This window comes from Antedon bifida, chromosome 9 (genome assembly GCF_963402885.1).
Source record: "Antedon bifida chromosome 9, ecAntBifi1.1, whole genome shotgun sequence".
In the NCBI taxonomy this organism is placed as follows: Eukaryota; Metazoa; Echinodermata; class Crinoidea; order Comatulida; family Antedonidae; genus Antedon; species Antedon bifida.
In genome coordinates, this window is record NC_136234.1 from 7,631,727 (window position 1) to 7,654,732 (window position 23,006).

At 34.0% G+C, this 23,006-nt stretch overlaps 3 protein-coding genes across 4 annotated transcripts in view; 1 reads left to right on the forward strand and 2 right to left on the reverse strand.

Moving 5' to 3' along the window:
- LOC144852343 (NF-kappa-B inhibitor epsilon-like) overlaps positions 1-5,293 on the reverse strand; it is a 119,721-nt gene extending 114,428 nt beyond the window's left edge. The window contains exon 1 of the mRNA XM_078710127.1: positions 5,282-5,293. The gene's annotated coding sequence lies outside the window, so the exon portion shown is untranslated. The remainder of the gene's footprint in view (positions 1-5,281) is intronic.
- Positions 4,942-13,269, forward strand: LOC144852341 (uncharacterized). 2 transcript variants are annotated; one of them, XM_078710123.1, is made up of 14 exons: positions 4,942-5,070; positions 5,729-5,943; positions 7,068-7,187; positions 8,259-8,382; positions 8,886-9,023; positions 9,263-9,475; positions 9,613-9,800; positions 10,074-10,170; positions 10,299-10,473; positions 11,018-11,243; positions 11,331-12,309; positions 12,412-12,463; positions 12,586-12,718; positions 12,918-13,269. In XM_078710123.1, the coding sequence occupies exons 2-14, from the start codon at positions 5,783-5,785 to the stop codon at positions 12,994-12,996; spliced, it is 2,685 nt and encodes an 894-aa protein (XP_078566249.1). In that variant the 5' UTR covers positions 4,942-5,070; positions 5,729-5,782; the 3' UTR covers positions 12,997-13,269. The 2 variants fall into 2 exon arrangements, with proteins under 2 accessions (XP_078566249.1, XP_078566250.1); XM_078710124.1 differs by having other exon boundaries at positions 11,331-12,216.
- Positions 13,265-16,514, reverse strand: LOC144852345 (peptidyl-prolyl cis-trans isomerase FKBP2-like). Its single transcript, XM_078710129.1, has 5 exons — positions 16,434-16,514; positions 14,950-15,110; positions 13,804-13,916; positions 13,609-13,691; positions 13,265-13,510 (listed from the first exon to the last, which is right to left on the reverse strand). The coding sequence occupies exons 2-5, from the start codon at positions 15,100-15,102 to the stop codon at positions 13,449-13,451; spliced, it is 411 nt and encodes a 136-aa protein (XP_078566255.1). The 5' UTR covers positions 15,103-15,110; positions 16,434-16,514; the 3' UTR covers positions 13,265-13,448.
- Between the last annotated feature and the right edge of the window lie 6,492 nt (positions 16,515-23,006).

Here is a 23,006-nt window from a genome sequence, read left to right on the forward strand (position 1 = left end):
TATAAAAACCAGCGCGGACTTACTTTTGTTTAGTAGTTACTATATTGTTTGAAGGTGCATGGCGAAATCAAATGTTGATATAAAGTTTGCGGTCGCAAACTTTATATCAACATAGTTATGTACTAGTTTATAACCATGGACCGTGTTTAAACTAACTGTAATAATTAACATGTCTGGTGGACTTACAACCAGTCGGAAAGCCGCGTTGGTAACGCATCACTGATTTCATTCATTGTGAGGGCGCGCTTCGTGGAAAATGTTGGAATTTTTGCTATTTTAGTACACTTAGAAATAATAATAATGGTATAATTTTGATATTAAATGAAATCAATAACCGTATTTCAATAGTTGAACTACAAGCGTAAATAATGATAAAAACTGTGATCTAAATTCCACAGATTTTTTGTTTCAAGAAATATTATTTTATGTATAAACTTTTTTAATTTTTTTTTAAATTATGGTAAAAAATCATTAAATTTCATATTTTCTAGATAAGGTTTCAAAGCGAATTTAAAATCTTTTCAAGATAAACTATTAAGCTATCTATTAAAATAAAAATCTAATTTTAAGCTTTCTTGGGATGCAACTCCCACTAATCAAACCAAACCTACTACATTTCTGTTCTGTTTCGATCGAAAAATCGCCATTTTGAAACTTTGTTTACGTTTTACGAAGCTGGTACGAATCGTCCCGGACCGAATCGTGTCTGTGTTCAATACGGTTTTCATGCAGGCGTATTACGTCATAGGCCTAAGATTTCAATTTGCTCCCCGATTATTGTTCTATTTGGTTTCTGAGCTAGGAAAGGCTACCTACTATAATTACTTACTTGATTTCTAGCCTAGCTAGGCCTAAAAATAGTATTTTCTAGGCCTAGCTAGGCTGAGTAATTCTGATATAATACTAATATTAGATAGGTAGGCCTACCCTAGTGAGTGTTAATAATAGTAGCTGGGTATTCTATAGTCTAGGCTGGTGGTAGCCGTCTATCCCAGCTCTGCTCATATACCAAGCAAGAAGAAGCCTGAAGGAGAAACTAGGCCCAGAACAAATAAAAAAATGTTAAAAAAACAATAAATGGAAAAACAAAAAAAAATAACCCATTTTCAATTTATATATGGGGAATGTTTTATAAAATCGGGCATGTTTGTTTCAGAGACTCAAACGTATATTTTTATATGGTCATGTTTTTAAAAAAGATAATTATGGGCCCAGCTGAAACCAAGATATACAAATATAAGTCCATCATTTACTTGAGTATTGTTACAGTGATTGGTTGGTACTCAGTATTTCAGTATCTGGCAGTAAATGTCACACTTGTATATAAATACTGTATTACTTTATTAATTAGATACAACTTGCATTTCACACAAGCAACCAATTTTTTTTTACGTATACAGAATGTGAAAAAGCAGTTTTTAATACAAATATCTTTCAAACAATACTGATATAAATAGTAAATACTACTACTGTATATAAAAACTTGCTTTTATTTAAATAGCACCTTGTTCATCAAACATAACAAACTAGCTAGGCCTATATCATATTAACTTACGCGAGTCTTACGGTTGTACTGATTTTATGATTGTTTTATATGTTTATATTGTATGTATCTGTGTGACTCTGGTTAATAAAGTAAATCAATCAATCAATTGCAACTTAATTTATATCTTATCATTGACTGATCTGAAACGCTTCTAAAACTTGAATGCGTATGAATGTATATGTTATATTATTATTAGCGAATAAAATGAAAAACTGCTGCAGCAATGATATTGAAATCGAGAAAACCATTACAGCTTCCACCGTCCAACCTCATATTGAAGAACGAGACAAAAAATCGTTGAGTCTTGATGATACCAACAAAAAACCTAAAATGAAAATGAATAGCTGAAATGTAATGAATGAAACTATTTAAATAATTGTCACTATGATATGAACAAAACATTGCATCGTTATACAGTATAATTATTCAACAACCTGAAAACATTTTCAGATATAGGCCTACCATGAAAAAGCAGCAAATACAAAATTTCCTTATGTCTGTTTATTGTAATAATTATTAATATTATAAATAAATTGTACCCCTCAGTTGTCAATAATTTTACTATAAATAAATATTTAACTATAGAATATGTAGGCCTATACCTGTATCAGGCTGCGATTTGCTTAATTATCTTTTTAAAACTTCCCAATGCATCTTCAATATAGAGTAGGATTGTAACGATACTTTAATAATACTAAATTGTAACTAAAGTATTTAAATTATTAACAGAACATGTTACTAGGCCTAGGCCGATATAATACGACAACGATCCACCAGGTCGTGCATATACTCACCTACAACAACCACAATCAACACACCATGCACCACACACGACGGAACTTAGTGCCGCGAGACGTAACAATATATGACATGAGGACCTTTTTTAAAATGTTCGCCATAGGGTTTCAAGCCAATTTTAACGTAAAACAGACTATTGATACTTACTCTATCCATATACGTCGGTTTTTTGGTAATTCACTGTATGGGATGCAAATCCCACTAATGGAAAATTTGTAAACACACACACCTGTTAGAAAACTTCAGTTTTGACGGACGCACACGAACTTTGGAAAGAAATTGTCGCTGACAACAAATCCAACAAATTATTCAGAAAATTAGGTGACCTGCGACATCTTAAACATATAAGGAACTGATCTTCCCATATATGGTTAATTTTTCGCCTACTAATGTTTATTAAACAGCTATTAAATGACGTATACTTTATGCTAATGTTTTCGCGCGAAACGTTGATGCTTCTGTGCCGAGAGAGGGCTTCTAAAATTTATGACGTCATGCGAAGTCGAAAATTCAGCGATAACGGTCATATTTCCCAACGCGGCTCTCCGACTGCAACATTGTGTACAAGAATTAGAGAGTTTGCTCTGAGTTGAACTATCCCCCCCCAGGCCCGTAGCCAGGGGGGTTTTTATGGTTCGGGCGAACCCCCCCCCCTCCCCCTCCCCCCACCTTTACAGCGAACCCCCTTAACCGACTGCGAACCCCCATCCCCGACATGCCCAATACCTCACCCTCATCTCTGATAATCCACCAAATAAGTGCCCCATACAGTACAAAAGGTTATTCGTAAATTGAAAAATTCGTAAACTCGTTCGTGAATAACTCGATACATTCTTCGCTGTATGAGCGTACGTCGAGCGATACGTGTCTGTAAATTTCCAAATGAATTTTCACCTGAAATCCCTGGATGTAACATGATATTGACGCGTGTATCGTACTCATACAGTGAGCTGGTACGTGCACGAACGATTCGTACAAAGGACACCGCCAGACAACCGCGTACCTATATTGTTTAGATCACGGCGGTCACCATGCAAAAAGTATACCGTAAATCTTCTAATTGTAACCCTGGGTTATTATTCTTTTTTACTGTTTTTTAGTAGTGGGTTACTATTACTAATCCTAAATTAGGCACTTGAAAATAGTAACTCACTTGTGACTATTCCGTTCAACAAATCATAGCAAAATAACAGTACGAATAAACAAATTTGTTTGAACTCTAACTTTATTTTATAAACTCAAAAACACTCAATCCCCCCCCCCCCCCCCACTCCCGAGATCAACATGCATTATCTCCTTATTTTCAAAATACGGCTGCATCATAAATGACCAGTCTTCAATTCATAATGTAATTTTGTCAATAGTTTTTGTGACTTTAATATTAACCCATGGGTTACTATTAGAGTACTGAATTATTATTATAGATTGACTTATAAGATTGGTTACTATTAGAAGGAGAGAGAGTGTGGGTTACTATTAGAAGATTTTCGGTATAGCCTTCCGACGTACATAAAAAATGGAACGCTGCGGTTACCTACAGTATTTATGTGTGGCTATGAAGTATAGTGTATCATCATCATAGAGGATTATAGTGAATATTAATATAGGCCTATTACCCTATAATATCTATGGTATCATGTACTGTAGTTTACATTATAGCATCCGATTATTTTTTTCTAGGGCTACCAGCCGATACGTACTGAACTGTATCAATACCACCTATTTACGTTGATTACTAATTAATTTCCTCAAATTGCTGTAAATAAATACAAGTAGAGCTATAATAAGCATTGAATTTGCCTTCTTTCACTCAAGTGTGCTTTTTTCGGGGATTCCCCTAGGCGTAGGCCTACGTTCACATTGAACTTGAACGCAGAACAAAATACCGAGTGAATGATCAAACAATCGGCGGTTAAATAGTCAACGTGTGTGAGGAGGAGGAAAAAAGTGCGAATACGATCGTTTTGCTCATTGGTAGCATGCTGCATGAGAGTGTCTTTTCCGACCAATTAGAGGTGCCATTTATCATGAATGTTATGTGCGAGAGTACCATTTCCGGCCATCTAGGGGTGTCATTTAACAAAATTCTCCCCCTCAAGGGGGGTGGGGGCAATGTCCTAAATACTTAGTGTCCGACCAACCCCCCTCCCCCCCCCCTTGGCAGATCCTGGCTACGGCCCTGTCCCCCTGTTACTAGAGCCTTTAAACATCTTTAAATAATAAATACAGTAAGTAAATTTTAAAATATATGTAAATTAAAATATAAATTGGTCAGAGAATAGACCTATATATATAATTAGAATTTTGAAAAGTTGCGCTTTCACTGCTTTAAAAAAAGTTCTATATAAAAACTAGGCCTACATTAGATTAGATGGGTAGATCCTACGCGAGAATAATTGAAGATTGATTTAATTATATGTCTAATTGTTTTACCGATGAAATGTTAATTTTATACAATAAATTCTACGTTAACTACTACGATACGAGAAAGAAAAACTAATTGCCCTTTATTGTCGTACAACAGAGTCGACGTCTGGATTATAAAACCTAATCTTCCGCCGCTGCCGACGAGGACGACACCACAACCGAAAACGCGCGCGAAATCGAAATGTGTAATAATTAAAAACACACGATACTATTATTTTAGCACGCAGCAATATTAAGTAGACCAATCTAGCGTGTTGCTGGTTTATTAACATAAATATAACCTATGATAGCCTAGGCAGGTAAGAATTATTTTAATTCTTTTATTCTCAACAACATTGTGTGCCTCTCTTCTGCTAGCCTACTAACTACTACTACTATCTACTACTCTAGCTAGCCTAGCTAGGCTAGGCCTCTAGGCCTACTAGATAGAGGCCTAGGCCTATCTATAGGCCTACTAGTAGGAGGCTAGCTAGGAGCCCTAGCTAGTACAGTAGGCTAGGCCTACTGTACTGTAGTGTAGGCCTAGAAGCCTAGCTAGCTAGGCCTAGTACTAGTAGGCTAGGCTTAGTTAGGGCCTACGTACTAGCTAGCCTAGGCTAGTAGTAGTACTATTAAACTAAAACGGATCCCACTAAAACTAGCCTGGCCCTAGCCAGGCCTCCGGCATACCATAGGCTCTAGCCTAGTCTAGTATTCAATTGGCATGGGTTCGAGGCCAACTTGCTCTTAGTTCTGGTGGTGGTGGAACAAGTCATGGTTGGATAAGGACTAGGCTATATAAACCGTAGTAGGTCGAGTACATGCAGTATACACAGAATAACCCAGATCTTTCCTCGAGGAATATGGCCTAACCACATGCCAAATCATTTTGACATTTTTAAGTAACAATTAAAAAATGTAATTTGATGATGATGGTAAAAATTAAATAATTGATTAATACTGTGTTTTTATTTACAGAATCATCTACTGTGTGTATACTATTGCAATCCAATCCAGTAGTAATACATTAACATGGGTATCCACGGTTTGCTTCCATTTGTTAAAGAGGCTACTGAACAGGTTAATATCAAGAAATATGCAGGGTACACAGTTGCTGTTGATACATATTGTTGGCTGCACAAAGGTGCTTTTGCATGTGCAATGCAGCTTGCTAAAGGAGAGCCAACAAATCAGTAAGTTAATTATGACTACTGATTATTTTTTTGTGGGTCATTCTACTTCAATTCATAATTACAAATTTTACCTTAGACTATTGGTTCACAAGATACAGACTATGACTGATTTTTTTTTCATGTTTTTGAAACGGACCAGAATATTTCAAATGTCCATATTTTCCTTTCACTTTTAGAATGATGACTTTCGTACCATTTGAGATTGAATGGCCATTATACTGTGTACTTTTATAATATCTGTATACTGTACATCCCTATATTTAAATTTTGTGTATAGAATAATTGTTTATTGTTGTATCTATTGATGGTGGCTAAAATACATTTTACGATAATATGTGAGGGTGGGTAACTCTGTCTCTGACAAGATTGTAGTAAATACAGGTGCACCACAAGGCTGCTGCCTTTCCCCAAGTCTTTTTACTATTTACACAAGTGATTGTCTCCCTGCTAATTCAAACTGTCATATAGTAAAATATGCAGATGACATGGCATTGATTGGTCTGTTGAGGGATAATACTGAACATGTGTATAATAATGAATTTGATACGCTAACTACATGGTGCGATGAAAATTACTTGAAGATAAATGCTAAAAAACTAAAGAAATAGTGTGGGATTTCAGGAAAAAACAAAATGATAAGGGATGCTTAAAACTTGACGGGAACGTTATCGAACGTGTCCATGAATATAAATATCTTGGCACGTTCATAGATGATAAATTGAAATTTGTTAAGAATACTGATGAGATTGTTAAAAAAGGGAATCAAAGGCTGTACTGGTTAAGAAAACTTAATACTTTTAAAGTTAGTAATGTCACACTTAAGTTGTTTTATGAATCGGTCATCCAATCTATTTTAGTTGTAACATGTATAGCATGGTTTGCGAATCTAACAGAGAAGAAGAAGACTAGACTAAGGAGAGTGTGCAAAACAGCTTCTAGAATAATTGGTTCAATTGTTAAAGATGTTGATGGTATTTTAAATGTTATATATGGTCTTTTTATATTTATATTCTTGCCAAGGAAGACAATTTTCATAATGTAATTTTATTTATTTTATGACGAATAAAATTTTATCTATCTATCTATATAGTTTTGTTGAAATAAAATGTTCTGTTATCCCTAAGGTATGTACGGTATTGTATGAAATTTGTCAATATGCTTCGTTCGTATAACATTAAACCAATTCTGGTTTTTGATGGCTGCAATCTGCCTTCAAAGAAACATGTTGAGAAGAGCAGAAGAGAGTAAGTTATTTTTTTTATCCTTTTTACCTCCGCCAAGGAGGTTATGTTTTCACCACTTGTTTGTGTGTGTGTGTCTGTGAACAGCCTGGAGGCCACAGTTTTTATCCGATTCTCACCAAATTTGGCAAAAATGATCTATGCCCCAAAAGCTCGGACGAGTTCGAATTTGAGGGGAAAAGGTCATAGGTCAAGGTCACAACTAACAAAAAACTATTTTACTGCCTAGAGACCACAATTTTTATCCGATTCTCACCAAACTTAGCCACAATGATCAATGACACATCATATAATTGTGGTTAAATTTTGAAGGGTCAGGGTCAAAGATCAAGGTCCACAAAAAACTAAAAAAAAAGAAATAATAAAAAAAAAAAAAACCTCAGTGGGACTTGAACCAGCGATCTCAACTGTGAGAGGCTGGATACATAACCATTACACCACACTGTCATCCACAACTTTGTAGTGTGCAGTTAACATATTTACACTTAAAACTAATAAAAAAAAAATATTCAGGGGGCATTTTATGTAGGGGAATTTTACAGTAGGCGGAGGTTTGTACTCTCGGAGTACCCTCTAGTTTATACCATTTTTTCCTTCTACTTGGTATGATGGACAGTATGTCAAATTCACAGTTTCCTATCAGCAAAGTCAACTAATGATGGTTTTCTATGAGCAACCTAATCTGCACCTTTATTCTATTGTTTATTAACAAATACATCATGTATGTACATCATTTGGCATTTTCTCCACCTAATGGAAAAGTGATATCATCTATTGGTGATGATCAACACACTCTAATGCACGTTCAGCTTTTTGTAAACATTTTCATAATTTTTGCCATGCGAGGTTGTTGACTGATCTGCTCCGGCCTTGTTAAATCGAGCAGTCAATCTTTCAACTCATGAAATACCATCCTGCTAACTCCTAAACATTCATTAGTAATTTGTATAACAACAAAATAAACAATAGAATAAAGTAACCTAATCATTTTTTTTTATATAATTTAAGTTGTTTCAGGTTTTAGTGGTCTTAATAAGATTTATTGAAACAACTTTTCTGTTTAATTTTTCATAGGAGACGGGAAACGTTCATGAAGAAAGGAAAACAGTTTTTACGAGAAGGAAAACTGAACGAGGCACGAGATTGTTTTACAAAATGTATCAATATAAAATCTGAAATGGCCTTAGATGTTATCAAGGTAACAAAAACACTTCTTTATAATATGGGAAAATAATTGGTTTTAAAAAGTGTGCATCTCTGTAGAATATATTACCTGGTACATTCTATAATAAAAAATGAACACTGAATAAATGTTTCCCAGTACAGTATCGGCCACTATTCTGCTAAGTTGTTGCTCTAAAAAAACCATTTGATTAGGTGGTCATTAACATCAAATGTTAACATTACCAAACAGACAATGTACTAACATGTAAAGATGTTACTGTGCAGTAATTAAAATGGAATTCCAATAGCAAATTGGATGTTTTAAAAACACCATTTAACTTTGTTCGAAATTATTTCGTATTTAGAGAGCTTACACAAATTTGATTGAGTTAATAACTGATTGAGTTAACAACTGACAACACATCAGTCATTGCAAATCAGAAGCTTTCTACTGTATTGCTGGCAGACCTATTAGGCCAAGAGCATTAGTTCATAAGTATAGACAGACTATGATTTCTAATATTTTAACATTTTTAGGCTGCAAGATCTTTAGATGTAGACTGTATAGTAGCACCATATGAAGCAGACGCCCAACTTGCATATCTCAACAAGTGTGGTATTGCACAGGCTATTATCACTGAGGATTCTGATCTTGTAGCTTTTGGTTGTGATAAGGTACTACATGCAGAAAATTATTGTCTATAGCTCTGTCTACACTATCAAACAATTTTGACAAACAAAGTGTGATGTGCCCAAATATGGTAGTGAATAATGCTTAAATATGTTAGTGATATGACATATAGGCTCTCTATGTTTCACACACATTATTTATAAACCCACTACTTCTATTATGTAGGTGGAGCAGACTATAGTTTACCTTTAATTGTACACACATTTGTTTTTATTATGCTTAGGTTATTGTAAAGTTGGATATTAATGGAAATGGACTAGAAATTTGTTCATCAAAACTTGATAAAGCCATGAAGATTGGAACAAAATACACAGTTGATAAGTTTCGATATATGTGCATCATATCCGGATGTGATTATCTGCCTTCTTTGCCAGGAATTGGTCTTGGAAAAGCTCGTAAACTATTCTTACTATCATCAAATCCTGATGTTAGTCAGGTAAGTAGGTCTGTAATCAATTGTGGAAGAGAAGACATCATCATTCAGGCCTAATGTGTATGCAGCTAAATGAATCAAAGTTTGTAAATATAGCAAAAATAAAAACATAAAAATGCATGATTTCCTTCTCATTTCAGTTATTAAAGAAAATGCCAATGCATCTAAAGATGAAACAAGCTGTTGGAGATGATTACATTGAAGGATTCCATCAAGCCAATAACACATTCTTGCATCAGCTGGTATTTGACCCATTAACTCATAAACTAGTTCCCTTGAATCCATATCCACCTGAAATACAACCTGGTGACATCTCATATGCTGGAAAGTATCCTTTATTTAACAATTTGCATATTAAATACAATGTAGCACTATCCAATTTTAATTTTTATTATTTGAATTTTATATTTAAAGATGTACTGTCCCCCAAAAATATGAAAAAAGAAAATTAATAAAAGCAAACTGTGAATAGGCCATTTTGTAGTTTTAATAAAGTTATAACTTCCGCAGGAAAGAAAACAAAAGTTGTGAAAAAATATTTTTTCAGGACGACAATATATCTTTAAACTAGATGATATGCTCCTTACATGTAGGTAATCAGATACATTGATAATAGGGTTGCCTATGAGATGGCATTAGGCAATGTGAATGTCAACACTGGGTGCAAAGTTGCTCACTATGTGCCACAATCAAATAAGGTATTGTATTAATTATATGATAATGGTGTATTAGTGCTTGTGGAGGCAAACAAACGGCACTTTTAAACGCCAATTACCATTCAACAAGTTAAAATGCACAATCATAGCTTCAATTGTTTTTGTTTTAGCCATTTGATCCCAAGACACCACACCATCTATTGAGTATTTGGCATAACAAGTATAAACCAAGATTTAAATGTGGATCAGGTGACCATCTTAAAGTACAACAAAGGTCAACAAAGAGCAAACAAATGACAGTAAAATTACCTGTATTTAAGATGAGTGAGAAAAAGTATATAGAGGGTGAGTCAATGAATCGCAATGATTACTTATTATTTTGTAACCTCATCATCATCAGACTTTTTTCATCCATTTTTGGGTGAGCAATTTTCATTCTCGTCTAGGCTGCAGTGTTGGTTTGTTTTGTCTTCCTCTCCTCCTTTTTAACATTTCTTGGTTGCCATTCTGTGAGCCTTGTACCTCCACAAAACATAATTTTACAGGACATTTGTGTTTAAAGTGCTTGTAAGTAACTGTGTAATGAATTGGAAAAATGCCACATTTCCAGTAAATATAAGAAATAAAAATTCTAGATTTGATAAGTATTTTGAATTATTTTACATTTAAATAAATACACGGTCTTGCCATGGTCTTCACTATGATTTTAGTATCAAAACCTTGTATCAAACAATGTTCTGCTTTCTGATTGGCTGTTGTCATTATTTGAATGGTAACCTTGACAACAGTATTGGGTACAAAAAGTGTATTTCAGATATGAATTTTTAATAGAAAAATGATTTATGGTTTAATAAGATGGTTAAATGACGGAATTTATAATTTTTAATAGAAAATGTATCCTTTGAATGTGAACAAGATCTTGCATTGATGTATGGTTCGCCTCAAAAATTGGAGGAGGAAGTTATTCCAGAAACTCCTGAAAAGGAATTGGAAAAAGAATGTGCCACTCAATCTAAGCAGAAACCCAGAATAAGACGGAACAAATTTGTGATTCACAGATTCTCATCAAAAGAACGCACAGATCTTATAAATCAAGGTGCAACTCAAAACAGCAGGTATTTTGGATGAGAAGTTAGCTTATTATCATTTTTCCATGATTCTATGTACAAAGATTTTTATGATGTGTCCATTTTTCTTTTAAGATTTTTTTCATCTGAACCAACAATATCTACCTTCGACAATTCAGAAGATGAAAGAGATAAATCCAAAAATAATTCAATATTATTAGCCGAATTAGATGATCTACATAATGAAATACAAAATGACCAAGATGATGATTTACCAGTATCTGACCTATCAATTCATTCACATCTCCAAAAGTTTAAAAGGTCATTATCTTTGACCCCAAATAAATTACAAGTTGATATGCTAGAAACTAATTTGAAGGAGAACAGGAGTTCACAAAAGGAACAAAGTACTTTAGTGCCTTTAAAAACAAGAGATGTTTCAAGAACTGGTGCATTTTCTTGGAAAACAAGTGCCAACAGTAATAAAGGAATCTTTGAATGTTGTATAGGACAGAGTTCAAGCATCGAAAGCTTTTTGAGTTCCTCCAAGAGAAATTCTGATTTAGAAACACCATGCGATGTCAGTAGTAGTAGTATGACTCACAAACATGCTTGTGATGATAACTATGATGACCTATCTCAGGAATCAATTAAACTCTCTCAGATTAGCAATTTATATAGCATTGATGGTGAAGAGTTATCATCTATGCATCCGAGTCAATCACAACATGACTGCACATCGGAAAGTCAGACGGAAGTGAATTCAACACAGTACTTGATTTCTCCAAATCTATCACAACATGACTGCACATCGGAAAGTCAGACGGAAGTGAATTCAACACAGTACTTGATTTCTCCAAGTCATTCACAACAAAACTTTTCTCAACCAAATCAGTCTCAACAACACTTTTATATAAACTCATGTCCAGAATTCCAGCCTGGTAGCACTTCCAAGCTGAACACCATGATTCTGGAATCAAGTGAGTCAAGGATACCTGAATTCAACAATACAAGTAAAATGGTAATTCAGGAAAATAATAGTTCTTACTTGTTAAAGAATGCGGACGGTGATGCCAGTAATTCATTACATACCTCAACAATGAAACCAAATAAGGTGATTCTTGCATCAGCTTTTCTGTCATCTGTAATGTTTAGTGCCCTATAAATTAATCTAATTTACAGGTCCATTGTTAATGTTTTTACTTCTTTCATTTAGGTAAGATGTGGGCTAAGTCTAGGAAGATCAGCTTCTCCTGCAGCTAACTTAAGTATGAAATATTCTATTATTAACTTTATTAAATTATAACAGTGGGTTCAGAAAGATCACAGACAATACTGTATTAAGACTGGAAACCAAGAATATTTATGTTTTTAACCGATTACTTTTAAGGGCTTTCCAATCACATAGGACGATCAAAGAATGTAGGATTAACACGACATAACAGTAAAAAAAGAAAAGCCAGTAATGAAAACATTTTACGACAAAACAAGATGACAAAATTCTTTGCCACCACAAACAAAATGTAAGTTTAAATGAATACAGTTACTGACATTACAGTATTTAGTCAAATATAGAGAATGTAGCGATTTCTAGGTGTTCATGAATTTGAATACCTTGATTAATAATTGTTTAAATTAAAATTATGTACAGTATTTCCAAATGCATTATCTATTTTTGTTTGTTTTTGTATTAATGCTGTAGATTTACTCGCATCATTACAGATATGTAGAAACCAAAACGCCTTTATCACCTGTTAATTCTAAACCAGAATGTACGGCAGGTTTGAGATTCAAAGAATAGATGGAGTACATTTAAGTAAATGAGATGTTTCATCGTAGACATGTTTTTAAGATGGTGCGCTCTAGTCTGGGGGCAACATTAATGTTAATTCAGGTACCTTGAATTTTAACCACATTTTAAATATATACAACACATTTTAAATATATACAACACATTTAGTAGCTTACTATGTTAATATGCGTTTATTAATTGAATGATGTTATAAGAGTATTTCATTTAGATTTTAGATTTTTATAAATGTTTTATACAGTATTAATTAAAAACACAATTTTATTACGGCTTTGATGACATTTTATTTCAATTTCACAAAAATCAATATTACAGTATATGAAAAAAGTTCATGCATATCATATTACAGTACTGTATGTCCTAAAATAAAAGTAACTTCTTCTGGGTTTAAAATGAATAAAATACAACAAACTTAGTTAGACCCTCTGACTGGGATAAATGTTTCATAGTTCTCCTTTGCCTTCAATCTTGAGAAGCTCGACTTCAAAGATGAGAGTTGCACCACCTACATGGAGATGAAAAAGTCACTTGTTATACTTTGTAAACAGTAACAAAATGTACATTATCTGTAATGAATGAATATCTACATGAATGATTTGTTACCTGGAATCTTTGGCGGAGCTCCTCTATCACCATAGCCTAAATGAGATGGAATTACAAGTTTTCTTTTTTCACCAACACACATTCTGAGAAACAAGAAAACTAAGTGCATAACTGTTTATCAGCATTGCATAATAATAAATTAAATTGTTGTATAAATAATTTAACATTTATAATGCAAGTATTATTTAGACTTACCCAAGAAGACCTTGGTCCCAACCTTTGATTACTTGACCCGTTCCCAATGTAAAAGTAAAAGGTTGTTTTCTTGGAATACTGCTATCAAATTCTGTTCCATCTTCTAATGTTCCCTGAAATAAAGTACATACTGTATTATTAGTATTATATTTACTAGTATAAGTAACCAAGTTATATAGATTCTGCCTAACTGTATCTGAAGTTAAAACAAGGCCACGGCTGCAGTCGCGTGCTCAAGTTAGTGTTTACTGACAGACAAACCGACCGACATATTGAGCTGTAGAGTAGAGTAAAAATACTACAGTAGATGCTGCAATTTGCTTTAAAGGAGAAGGTGTTAGATGAAAAAGGAAATCTTATAGATTATCAGAAGAGGTGGCAAGAGGAGAAAACCATGGACTGAAAAGAAAGCCCTACATGGAGATTCTTGATGATATTATTAAGAAAGATTGTAAATAAAAACAGAAATCTGGCAAAAAGAGTGCATATTAAGGTTTAACGCGCCTATAAAAAACTGCGCACTCATAGAAATTGTTTAAACGCTTAAAATTGCCTGAAACGTACTCTAATTTCATAGAAAATAAATTTTGACAATTTTAAGCGCGCATACGCATGCATTATATATGCTACGCACATAATTGTATTGCCATATGATGAAATATGACCTGAAATTTATGAGTACCAAATTTTATTTAATTGTGATTCATGCTTGTGAAGATATGATTACAAACGTGATTTCGGCATAATTTTGCCACATTTTCAAAATGTGTGACCAAGCCAAAATTGATTGTTTGACCACCCTAAACCAATTTCTGAAGTCAAATTCTCTGGACCTCAAAGTGCATACAAAAGTTGATCTAGCTACTAGAGTAAATGAATAAAATAAAAAGTCATAAAAGATTATGCACCAAAGTAGATGAAAACTAATAGTCGTACTAATAACTCTAAATACAATCTGTATAGGACTGATTTGACCATAAATCTGTCCAATCTGGAAAAACATTGATGTATTAAAAGAATGCCAATTCCCTGAAGGATTTTAACAACCATATTTGTAATTATTTAAAAGGTTTACATCAATTAGTTAATATGTGTACTGTAAGTAATACAACATCAATACAACAAGCGTTTATATTATACACTTACTGTATAATGCATATGTAATAAGTCTCCAGTTTTACTCTTTCGTTCACAATTTTCAATTCTTTTTTTAACCCCAATTTGTAATTTTTTTTTATCTCCAGCAATTTCATGTTGTAGTGTGATGATCAACAATATTGTAAATAGCAGATTTTTCATCTTGAAATCTAATAGAAAAGATAATGTTTATTATTTATAATGTCAAGCTGGCATATGTATGCTCAGCAATAAAAAAATAACTAGGCAAGAATGCACAAACAAATGGCATTGTGATGACCGCCTTAACTGCAACATAGGTACCAATATGCTGGCAAATAAGAAAAGATCCCTCTTGACTTGGTGGGTATTAATAAACAATTAATGTGAACTGCGAGTAAAAGGGAAAAAAGAGTAAGATGAAAAAAATTGAAAAGAAAATCAGGAAAATGAGAAATATCCTTCCACAATTTCAAAAGAAGAAAGCGAAGACCTCGAATTGGACGACCCCAACGACCCGGCCGAACTCAAATTGGACGACCTAGAATTGGACGACCCATAACACGAAACCGACGACTCCTATAGCCTAGCCTAGGCCTAAGTGTGGTATAAAATCCTGAAGCCGAACATAGCCAAAGATCTTTAAACCATACCTTATATAATACTCGCAAGCAAGCAATTGATTGAAAAAATACAGAAATATCGCCATTGATACTGAATGTGTCGACATGAACAAACTAACAGATATGGAAAGCCAAGAGTGCATCATTAAAACTGCATTTGACTCGATTAGCACACTAAATACCAGGTCAAAACGTCCCCTTTTTCAGCGGCGGGTAAGAAGGTTTGACCGTATACAATGCATGTGTGAAATGTAAAGCTCCCCATGCACATGTTCGCAACAGTACACGCTGCTTGGTAGGCCTATTATAGTGTTATGGGTCGTCCAATTCTAGGTTGTCCAATTCGAGGTCGCCCGGGTCGTTGGGGTCGTCCAATTCGAGGTCGTCGCTTTCTACACACCGCTAAGTTGGTGAGAATCGGATAAAAACTGTGGTCTCTAGGCAGTAAAATAGTTTTTTATTAGTTGTGACCTTGACCCATGACCTTTTCCCCTCAAATTCTAACTCGTTCAAGCTTTTGAGGCATAGGCCTAGATCATTGTGGCCAAATTTGGTGAGAATCGGATAAAAACTGTGGCCTCCAGGCTGTTCACAGACACACACACAAACATACAGGGGTGAATACATAACCTCCTTGGCGCAGGTAATGAGTGTTTGTCGGCGATATTAAATGGGCCGAATCGTCTCGCTACCCCACCAGGCCGGACCCCCGGAAAACCTTTGTTTTATCGTGATCCGTTTTACGTACACGTCACACCAACCAAAAGGTACTTTGATTCATCATACAACGTTACGAGTACATCTAAGCTTTTTAAATGGATCATTCTCCATTGTGTATTTATATATTATTATATTTTATATATTTATTTATTTAGGCCTAACAGTACTCACTTTATATTATTATTACAACACCAAACTACAAACCACAAATAACCTTCAGCCAGCTAACTGCAAATGACTTCCACAGCGCCCTCATTATCATTTTTACCATCCTGTTTTTTTACCACCAACACAAGTCACAGCCAATCACCGAGATAGTTGACAGGTCAAGTCGGCCCCAAATCGTCTCGGCCAAAGTCAAGTCGGCCAAAGGCGCAGGGAGGCGCAGCTACGAATTGGTTTCAGATATTGTCGCCTAAACAAATGCATACACTGAAAATCTACGCGTGATTCAACCATGGAGTCAACATTATTTTATACCTCAAATGATTCAACCAAACAATCTTATTACACCGTCCTAATGAATGTCCTCGCAAGTATCGGACAGGTTTATTGAATTTTGACGCACGAACGAACATACGCGCCCACGTACGTGCATCGTCATTATTGGGCCTACAATTTGTTCCTATTTATTATCCAAATGTTCATTGTAATCATTAATAATAGTATGAATACTTATCAATCAATTTTTTGTTATGCGCAATTTGAACAATTTTCGCAATTTGAAATTTTATTAAACGTAAATAAAGGAAAGTTGGTGAAATCAGTCTTATTTTTTTTTGCTAAACGTATTGTCTAAATATTAATATTCATTAAAAGTCAGAATTATTCATAGGTAATAAAATGTGAAGAAATATTATTTTATTAATCCCCTTCCTTTACACTTTTTGCGTTCCATACTTTAACGGGGCCGAGTTGACCGATTATTTTTTGGCCGAGTTGACGTGAGGCCGAGTTGACTTGAGGCCGAGTTGACTTGAGGCCGAGTTGACTTGGGGCCGACTTGACTTGGGGCCGACTTGACTTTGGCCGAGACGGTCTAGGGCCGACTTGGATCGAAATCCCAGTTCCCTATGTATTTTCGTATGCAAATCATGGGGAAAGTTTAGTGATCATATGGGTGCAGGTCAAGTCGGCCCCAAACCGTCTCGGCCAAAGTCAAGTCGGCCCCACGTCAAGTCGGCCCCAAGACAACTCGGCCTCAAGTCAACTCGGCCTCAAGTCAACTCGGCCTCACGTCAACTCGGCCAAAAACTAATCGGTCAACTCGGCCACAATAAAGTATGGAACGCAAAAAGTGCTTAATATTCTTATGATTAAATTACTATCCACGCTTTAAAAAAAATGAAGAAATAAGAAAAATACTCATATAAAAAATGATCTCATTGCCGATATGAAAGAAGTACCCGCGTGTTACAAAAACACGTGCAAGTACCACATTTTAGTAAATCGAAGACGTAGGTCTACGTTCCACCATTTGGCCATAGAAAAAATGATCGTACATATCGTTTTTGTCCATGATTTGCGTTTTAAAAAAAGGGGAATTCCCCGGTCAGCGAAAACACGTAGATATCGAAATAGCTGCCAAAGGCGCAGGGAGGTGCAGCTACGGATTGGTTTCAGATATTGTCGCCTAATCAAATGCATACACTGATTAAATCTACGCGTGATTCAACCATGGAGTCAACATTATTTTATACCTCAAATGATTCAACCAAACAATCTTATTACACCTAATGAATGTCCTCGCATATCGGACAGGTTTATTGAATTTTGACGCACGAACGAACATACGCGCCCACGTACGTGCATCATCATTATTGGGCCTACAATTTGTTCCTATTTATTATCCAAATGTTCATTGTAATCATTAATAATAGTATGAATGCTTATTAATCAATTGTTTGTTATGCGCAATTTGAACAATTTTCGCAATTTGAAATTTTTTTAAACGTAAATAAAGGAAAGTTGGTGAAATCATTCTTATTTTTTTTTTTGCTAAACGTATTGTCTAAATATTAATATTCATTAAAAGTCAGAATTATTCATAGGTAAAAAAATGTGAAGAAATATTATTTTATTAATCCCCTTCCTTTACACTTTTTGCGTTCCATACTTTAACGGGGCCGAGTTGACCGATTATTTTTTGACCGAGTTGACGTGAGGCCGAGTTGACTTGAGGCCGAGTTGACTTGAGGCCGAGTTGACTTGGGGCCGACTTGACTTGGGGCCGACTTGACTTTGGCCGAGACGGTTTAGGGTCGACTTGGATCGAAATCGATCATATATATGCGTTTTATTAATATTTGAAGCATGCTGGTTATAAAAACTCATGTTGTCAAATTTCTAAAATTCATCTTTGACCTCTGACCTCAATTTGAATATTTTGACCCATTGAAAACAAAATGGTCATATCTTTGCAACGCTTAGATTAAATGATATAATTTTAGTGTCAAATTACTTAGAAGATGCATATTAATATTCGTTCTAATGGAAAAGTTTGTCCAAAAATGACCGGAAGTATGATTTTTGGCATTTTTTACCTTTGACCTACATATGATATAACTCCGTAACTAACAGGTGGACAAACTTTAAATAGGGCTAAAATTAATCTGAATGTATAAGTTTCTATTCATTCTAATGAGAACTTTTTCAAGAAAATTACTTAAAATCTTTTTATTGACCTCTGACCTGTACTGGTAGTACACATTCCTATAATCTCAAAATCTATTGGCCGTAAAAGGGTTTTTATTGTGAAATTTTTAGAAAAATTTACATTTACATGTTGTATAATAACAACATTTTATAAAAAAAATGTAAAAATCTATATATGATCACTAACTTTGTAATTTATTAACATCAATAGCGTTTGTTATAGTATTAATAATTATAATGTGTTATATTTGCTGATTTTAAGCACTTCACATGAATTTATCAGAATTATGTGTATTTAATATCAAGTTTTTTTTTTTGATATGAAGAAAACTTAATTATCTATCAAATAGGACCATTTTCAAATTATTATGGCTAAAACTTAATTAGATACAGGGAAAAAGTCTATTTTTACTTGTGTGAACAGCGCCCTCAATCTTCATTTTTTACCTCAAAATACCACATTTTTTTTCTTTATATCAAAAAAAAAAAAAATAATATTAAATACACATAATTCTGATAAATCCATTTGAAGTGCTTAAAATCAGCAAATATAACACATTATAATACTATAACAAACGTTATTGATGTTAATAAATTACAAAGTTAGTTTTCATAAATAGAATTTTTTTACATTTTTATAAAATGTTGTTATTATACAACATATAAATGTAACTTTTTCGGAAAATTTCACAAAAAAAACCCCTTTTACGGCCAATAGTTTTTGAGATTATAGGAATGTGTACTACCAGTTGTCACACAGCCGCAACTACGGCTCTTTCGGACATGTAATTGTTGGTAACCACCGGTAAACAACGGTAAATAGCCACAACTGTACACATATAAATGTAAAAAGTAAATTTAATAATAATCTTTAACAAACAATTCTTTCTTTTATAATCCAAACCCCCAAAAAAAACCACAAAAAAAAAACCCAACCAATTCTCAAACAATGATACAGTATCACTATTCCCCACACACTTTATACAAATCCCCAAATTTCCCAATCCTTCCAGACAAAATATCGACAATCTTCTTATTGTTAAATAAATCCCCGAAACCCCCCTTTCAAATACAATAATATCACAAGATGAATAATTAAACAATAATAAATGTCCACAATATCGTTCCTTCTTGCCTTCTCTCCTACGCTGACACAAAACAAATTAGAAAGATAAAAGTTAAAACGATTCTGCAACTAAACAACTCCACCTCTGCTCCACTGGCTTCACACAATAGCTTCCTAAAACAAAAGAAAGGTTCAAATAGTGAAAACAAAAGGAAAAGTAAGAATGACTTGCAAAATATATACACAACTTTATGTTACTTGTGACACCAGTACAGGTCAAAGGTCAATACAAAGATTTTAAGTAATTTTTTTGAAAAAGTTCTCATTAGACTGAATAGAAACTTATACCGTAAGAATAATTTGAGCCCTATTTAAAGTTTGTCCAACTGTTATTTACGAAGTTATATCATATGTAGGTCAAAGGTCAAAAATGGCAAAAATCATACTTCAGGCCATTTTTGGACAAACGTTTCCATTAGAACGAATATTAATACGCATCTTCCAAATAATTTGAAACTAAAATTATTTCATTTAATCTAAGCGTTGCAAAGATATGACCATTTTGTTTTCAATGGGTCAAAATATTCAAATTGAGGTCAGAGGTCAAAGTTGAATTTTAGAAATTTGACAACATGGGTTTTTATAACCAGCATGATTCAAACATTCATAAAACACAATGTTTACACTTTCCCCATGATCTGCACACGAAGGCACTGTTTTTTACATAGGGAACTGGACTAAGATAGTCAGGGTCCTCGTGTATTTCCGTAGGATTTTAATGCCCAAAGTGAGATTTCACTTGACTTGTACTGTATCTTAAAAACGGCTGGTCATATAAATTTAAAAATTATTTCTAAGACAATGTTTAAAAAAGTTTTATTATTATTATTTGTTATGAATGTATTTTGATGAAATCTTGATGGATTTGTGTGTTTTGTGTTGAAGAGTGAGTTCGATGGGATATCTAGTTTTCCTCATCTTAAGTAGTGCCAACAAGACCACCAACCCATTTTAACTGTTTTCCTTCTGTTCTAGAGCCTGATCCTGGAAAAAGAGCACTATTTAAATACATTTTTTTTCTTTACATTCAAATGAATTACAATCTTTTATTCACTGTTATTGGGTCATCTACATCAAGCCAAGCTGTTTCATTTGTGTTAGATGGCAATGTATCAGAGACGAGCATATAAATGAAAACCAGTTATGGGCAAAACAAATCTGCAAGATACCTTCCTAATAAAATAGGTTATAATTACTATCAAATCTCATTCTGACATTTACTACTTTTAGCCAAATCAGAATCAAGGGTCACTAGTAAAGAAAAATAGCATTTCCGGTTACATTTAGTCAAAATGGTCTATTAGAACAAATATTATTCCGAGTATTTTGATACCAATATCTTGTCAATAGACCAAATTAGGGTTATGGAGATATGACCAGAGACTACTGAATAAAAATCCTTGTAAGCTATATATATGTCAAAGGTCAATAACTTTGCTTCCGGACATTTTTTAACAAAATATTGCATTACAATAAATATAGATATATAAGGTCTGAGCAATTTGAGACCATTTTTAAATTTTTATGACCAGCAGTTTTTAAGATACAGTACAAGTCAAGGTCAAGGGTCAATAGTACAGAAAAATAGCATTTCCGGTTGCATTTAGTAAAAATGTTCTATTACAACGAATATAAATATATATATTCCGAGTATTTTTATGGAGATATGGCCAGTTGGTCGCCATTTTGAAATTGGGGCTGTTACCATGGTTACGGGATCGTGAAAACCCCTATTTTCATACATGAGGAACCTGACTAAGACTATTATTGTCCAAATCGCGGATTGGCTGGGCCGGGCTCGACGGTAACTATAGGGCCATCGCAGTTGCGGACAAAATAACAATTATTAATTACATTTTTTATTAAATTGTCTAAAGGCTTACGGTGGTCCATGTTATCGCAATATCATGCATATTCTAGAATCGATTCCTTTTATGAAGCTATGCACAAAGTAACAAATAAACAATTTCCGTATAAGTATTATTAAAACACTGCTGCTAAATGGTTTAATAATTGGCCTACTTACTTTGATTACGTTTTCGTTGAATAAAGTCTACATTAACTCGGCTGCCGCAGCCTCATTATATAGTATCTCTTTCAACAAATGGCATTTTCTTCACCATCCAACTCGACTCATAAACATTTATTATTTTGTATATTAGTTAACAGACAAAAAGTTAATATAATTAAAATTATGATATATTGAAAAACAAACAAAAACCTATGGGAGTCCCTTTTCCCTCCCCACACACCCACCAGCAGCAAAAATATAAAGAGAAAACTTTTGTTGAAAACTTCCGGGCTGGTGACGTGTATTTTGAAGGCATTAGAAAGATGTTGTCCCACACAGCTTAGAGGATCTGCACAACTGTAGAATCGTGACCATATGTCTTCACAGGTAATTGGGTTAAATGTACTATAATATAATAGTTGCGACCTAATATCGTTTTCAGACTGGAAGGCTACGTTTTAATATAATACATTTTGGAAACACGCCGGATATTATTCACATCACTTTAAACATTTCGGTGTCAATCAAGGACGAAAGTTGGACAAGCTCTCGAAAAAATCCGTAAAACTAACAGAATCTGAAAATCACGTTTAATATATAATTAAAATTAGTTGAATATAATTCGTTGTTTATAAAACAAATGAATGTTTTCTATTTTTGGAATAGAGAAAATATTTCATTGTTATTTGTATACTAATCTATTCCATAATTATTCATGATTCTGCTTGAAAAATGTTACACAATTAATGGCGTGTCATATCATAACTACGATAAGTACTCTTTCGTCTACAACACCAAAGAATATATTCTTTGACAACAACACTATATCAGTAGCAGCTAGAGAGTACTTTAAAAAATCCGCTGGTGGCGCTATATATCAGTAGCAGCCAGAGCCATATATATAAAGAGTTACGACATTGAAGATTAGAAGCCATTTTTGTGTCAAAGAATT

What these genes read in the sequence shown, in the direction of transcription:
- LOC144852341 (XM_078710123.1), top strand. Translation starts at nt 5,783, where the DNA reads ATGGGTATCCACGGTTTGCTTCCATTTGTTAAAGAGGCTACTGAACAG. An exon ending in GTTGAGAAGAGCAGAAGAGA is followed by an intron (nt 7,188 to 8,258) that starts GTAAGTTATTTT and finishes AATTTTTCATAG; the next exon opens with GAGACGGGAAACGTTCATGA. An exon ending in TTTGCCACCACAAACAAAAT is followed by an intron (nt 12,719 to 12,917) that starts GTAAGTTTAAAT and finishes GCATCATTACAG; the next exon opens with ATATGTAGAAACCAAAACGC.
- LOC144852345 (XM_078710129.1), bottom strand. Translation starts at nt 15,102, where the DNA reads ATGAAAAATCTGCTATTTACAATATTGTTGATCATCACACTACAACAT. An exon ending in TATTACATATGCATTATACA is followed by an intron (nt 13,917 to 14,949) that starts GTAAGTGTATAA and finishes ACTTTATTTCAG; the next exon opens with GGAACATTAGAAGATGGAAC. An exon ending in AGCTCCGCCAAAGATTCCAG is followed by an intron (nt 13,511 to 13,608) that starts GTAACAAATCAT and finishes ATCTCCATGTAG; the next exon opens with GTGGTGCAACTCTCATCTTT.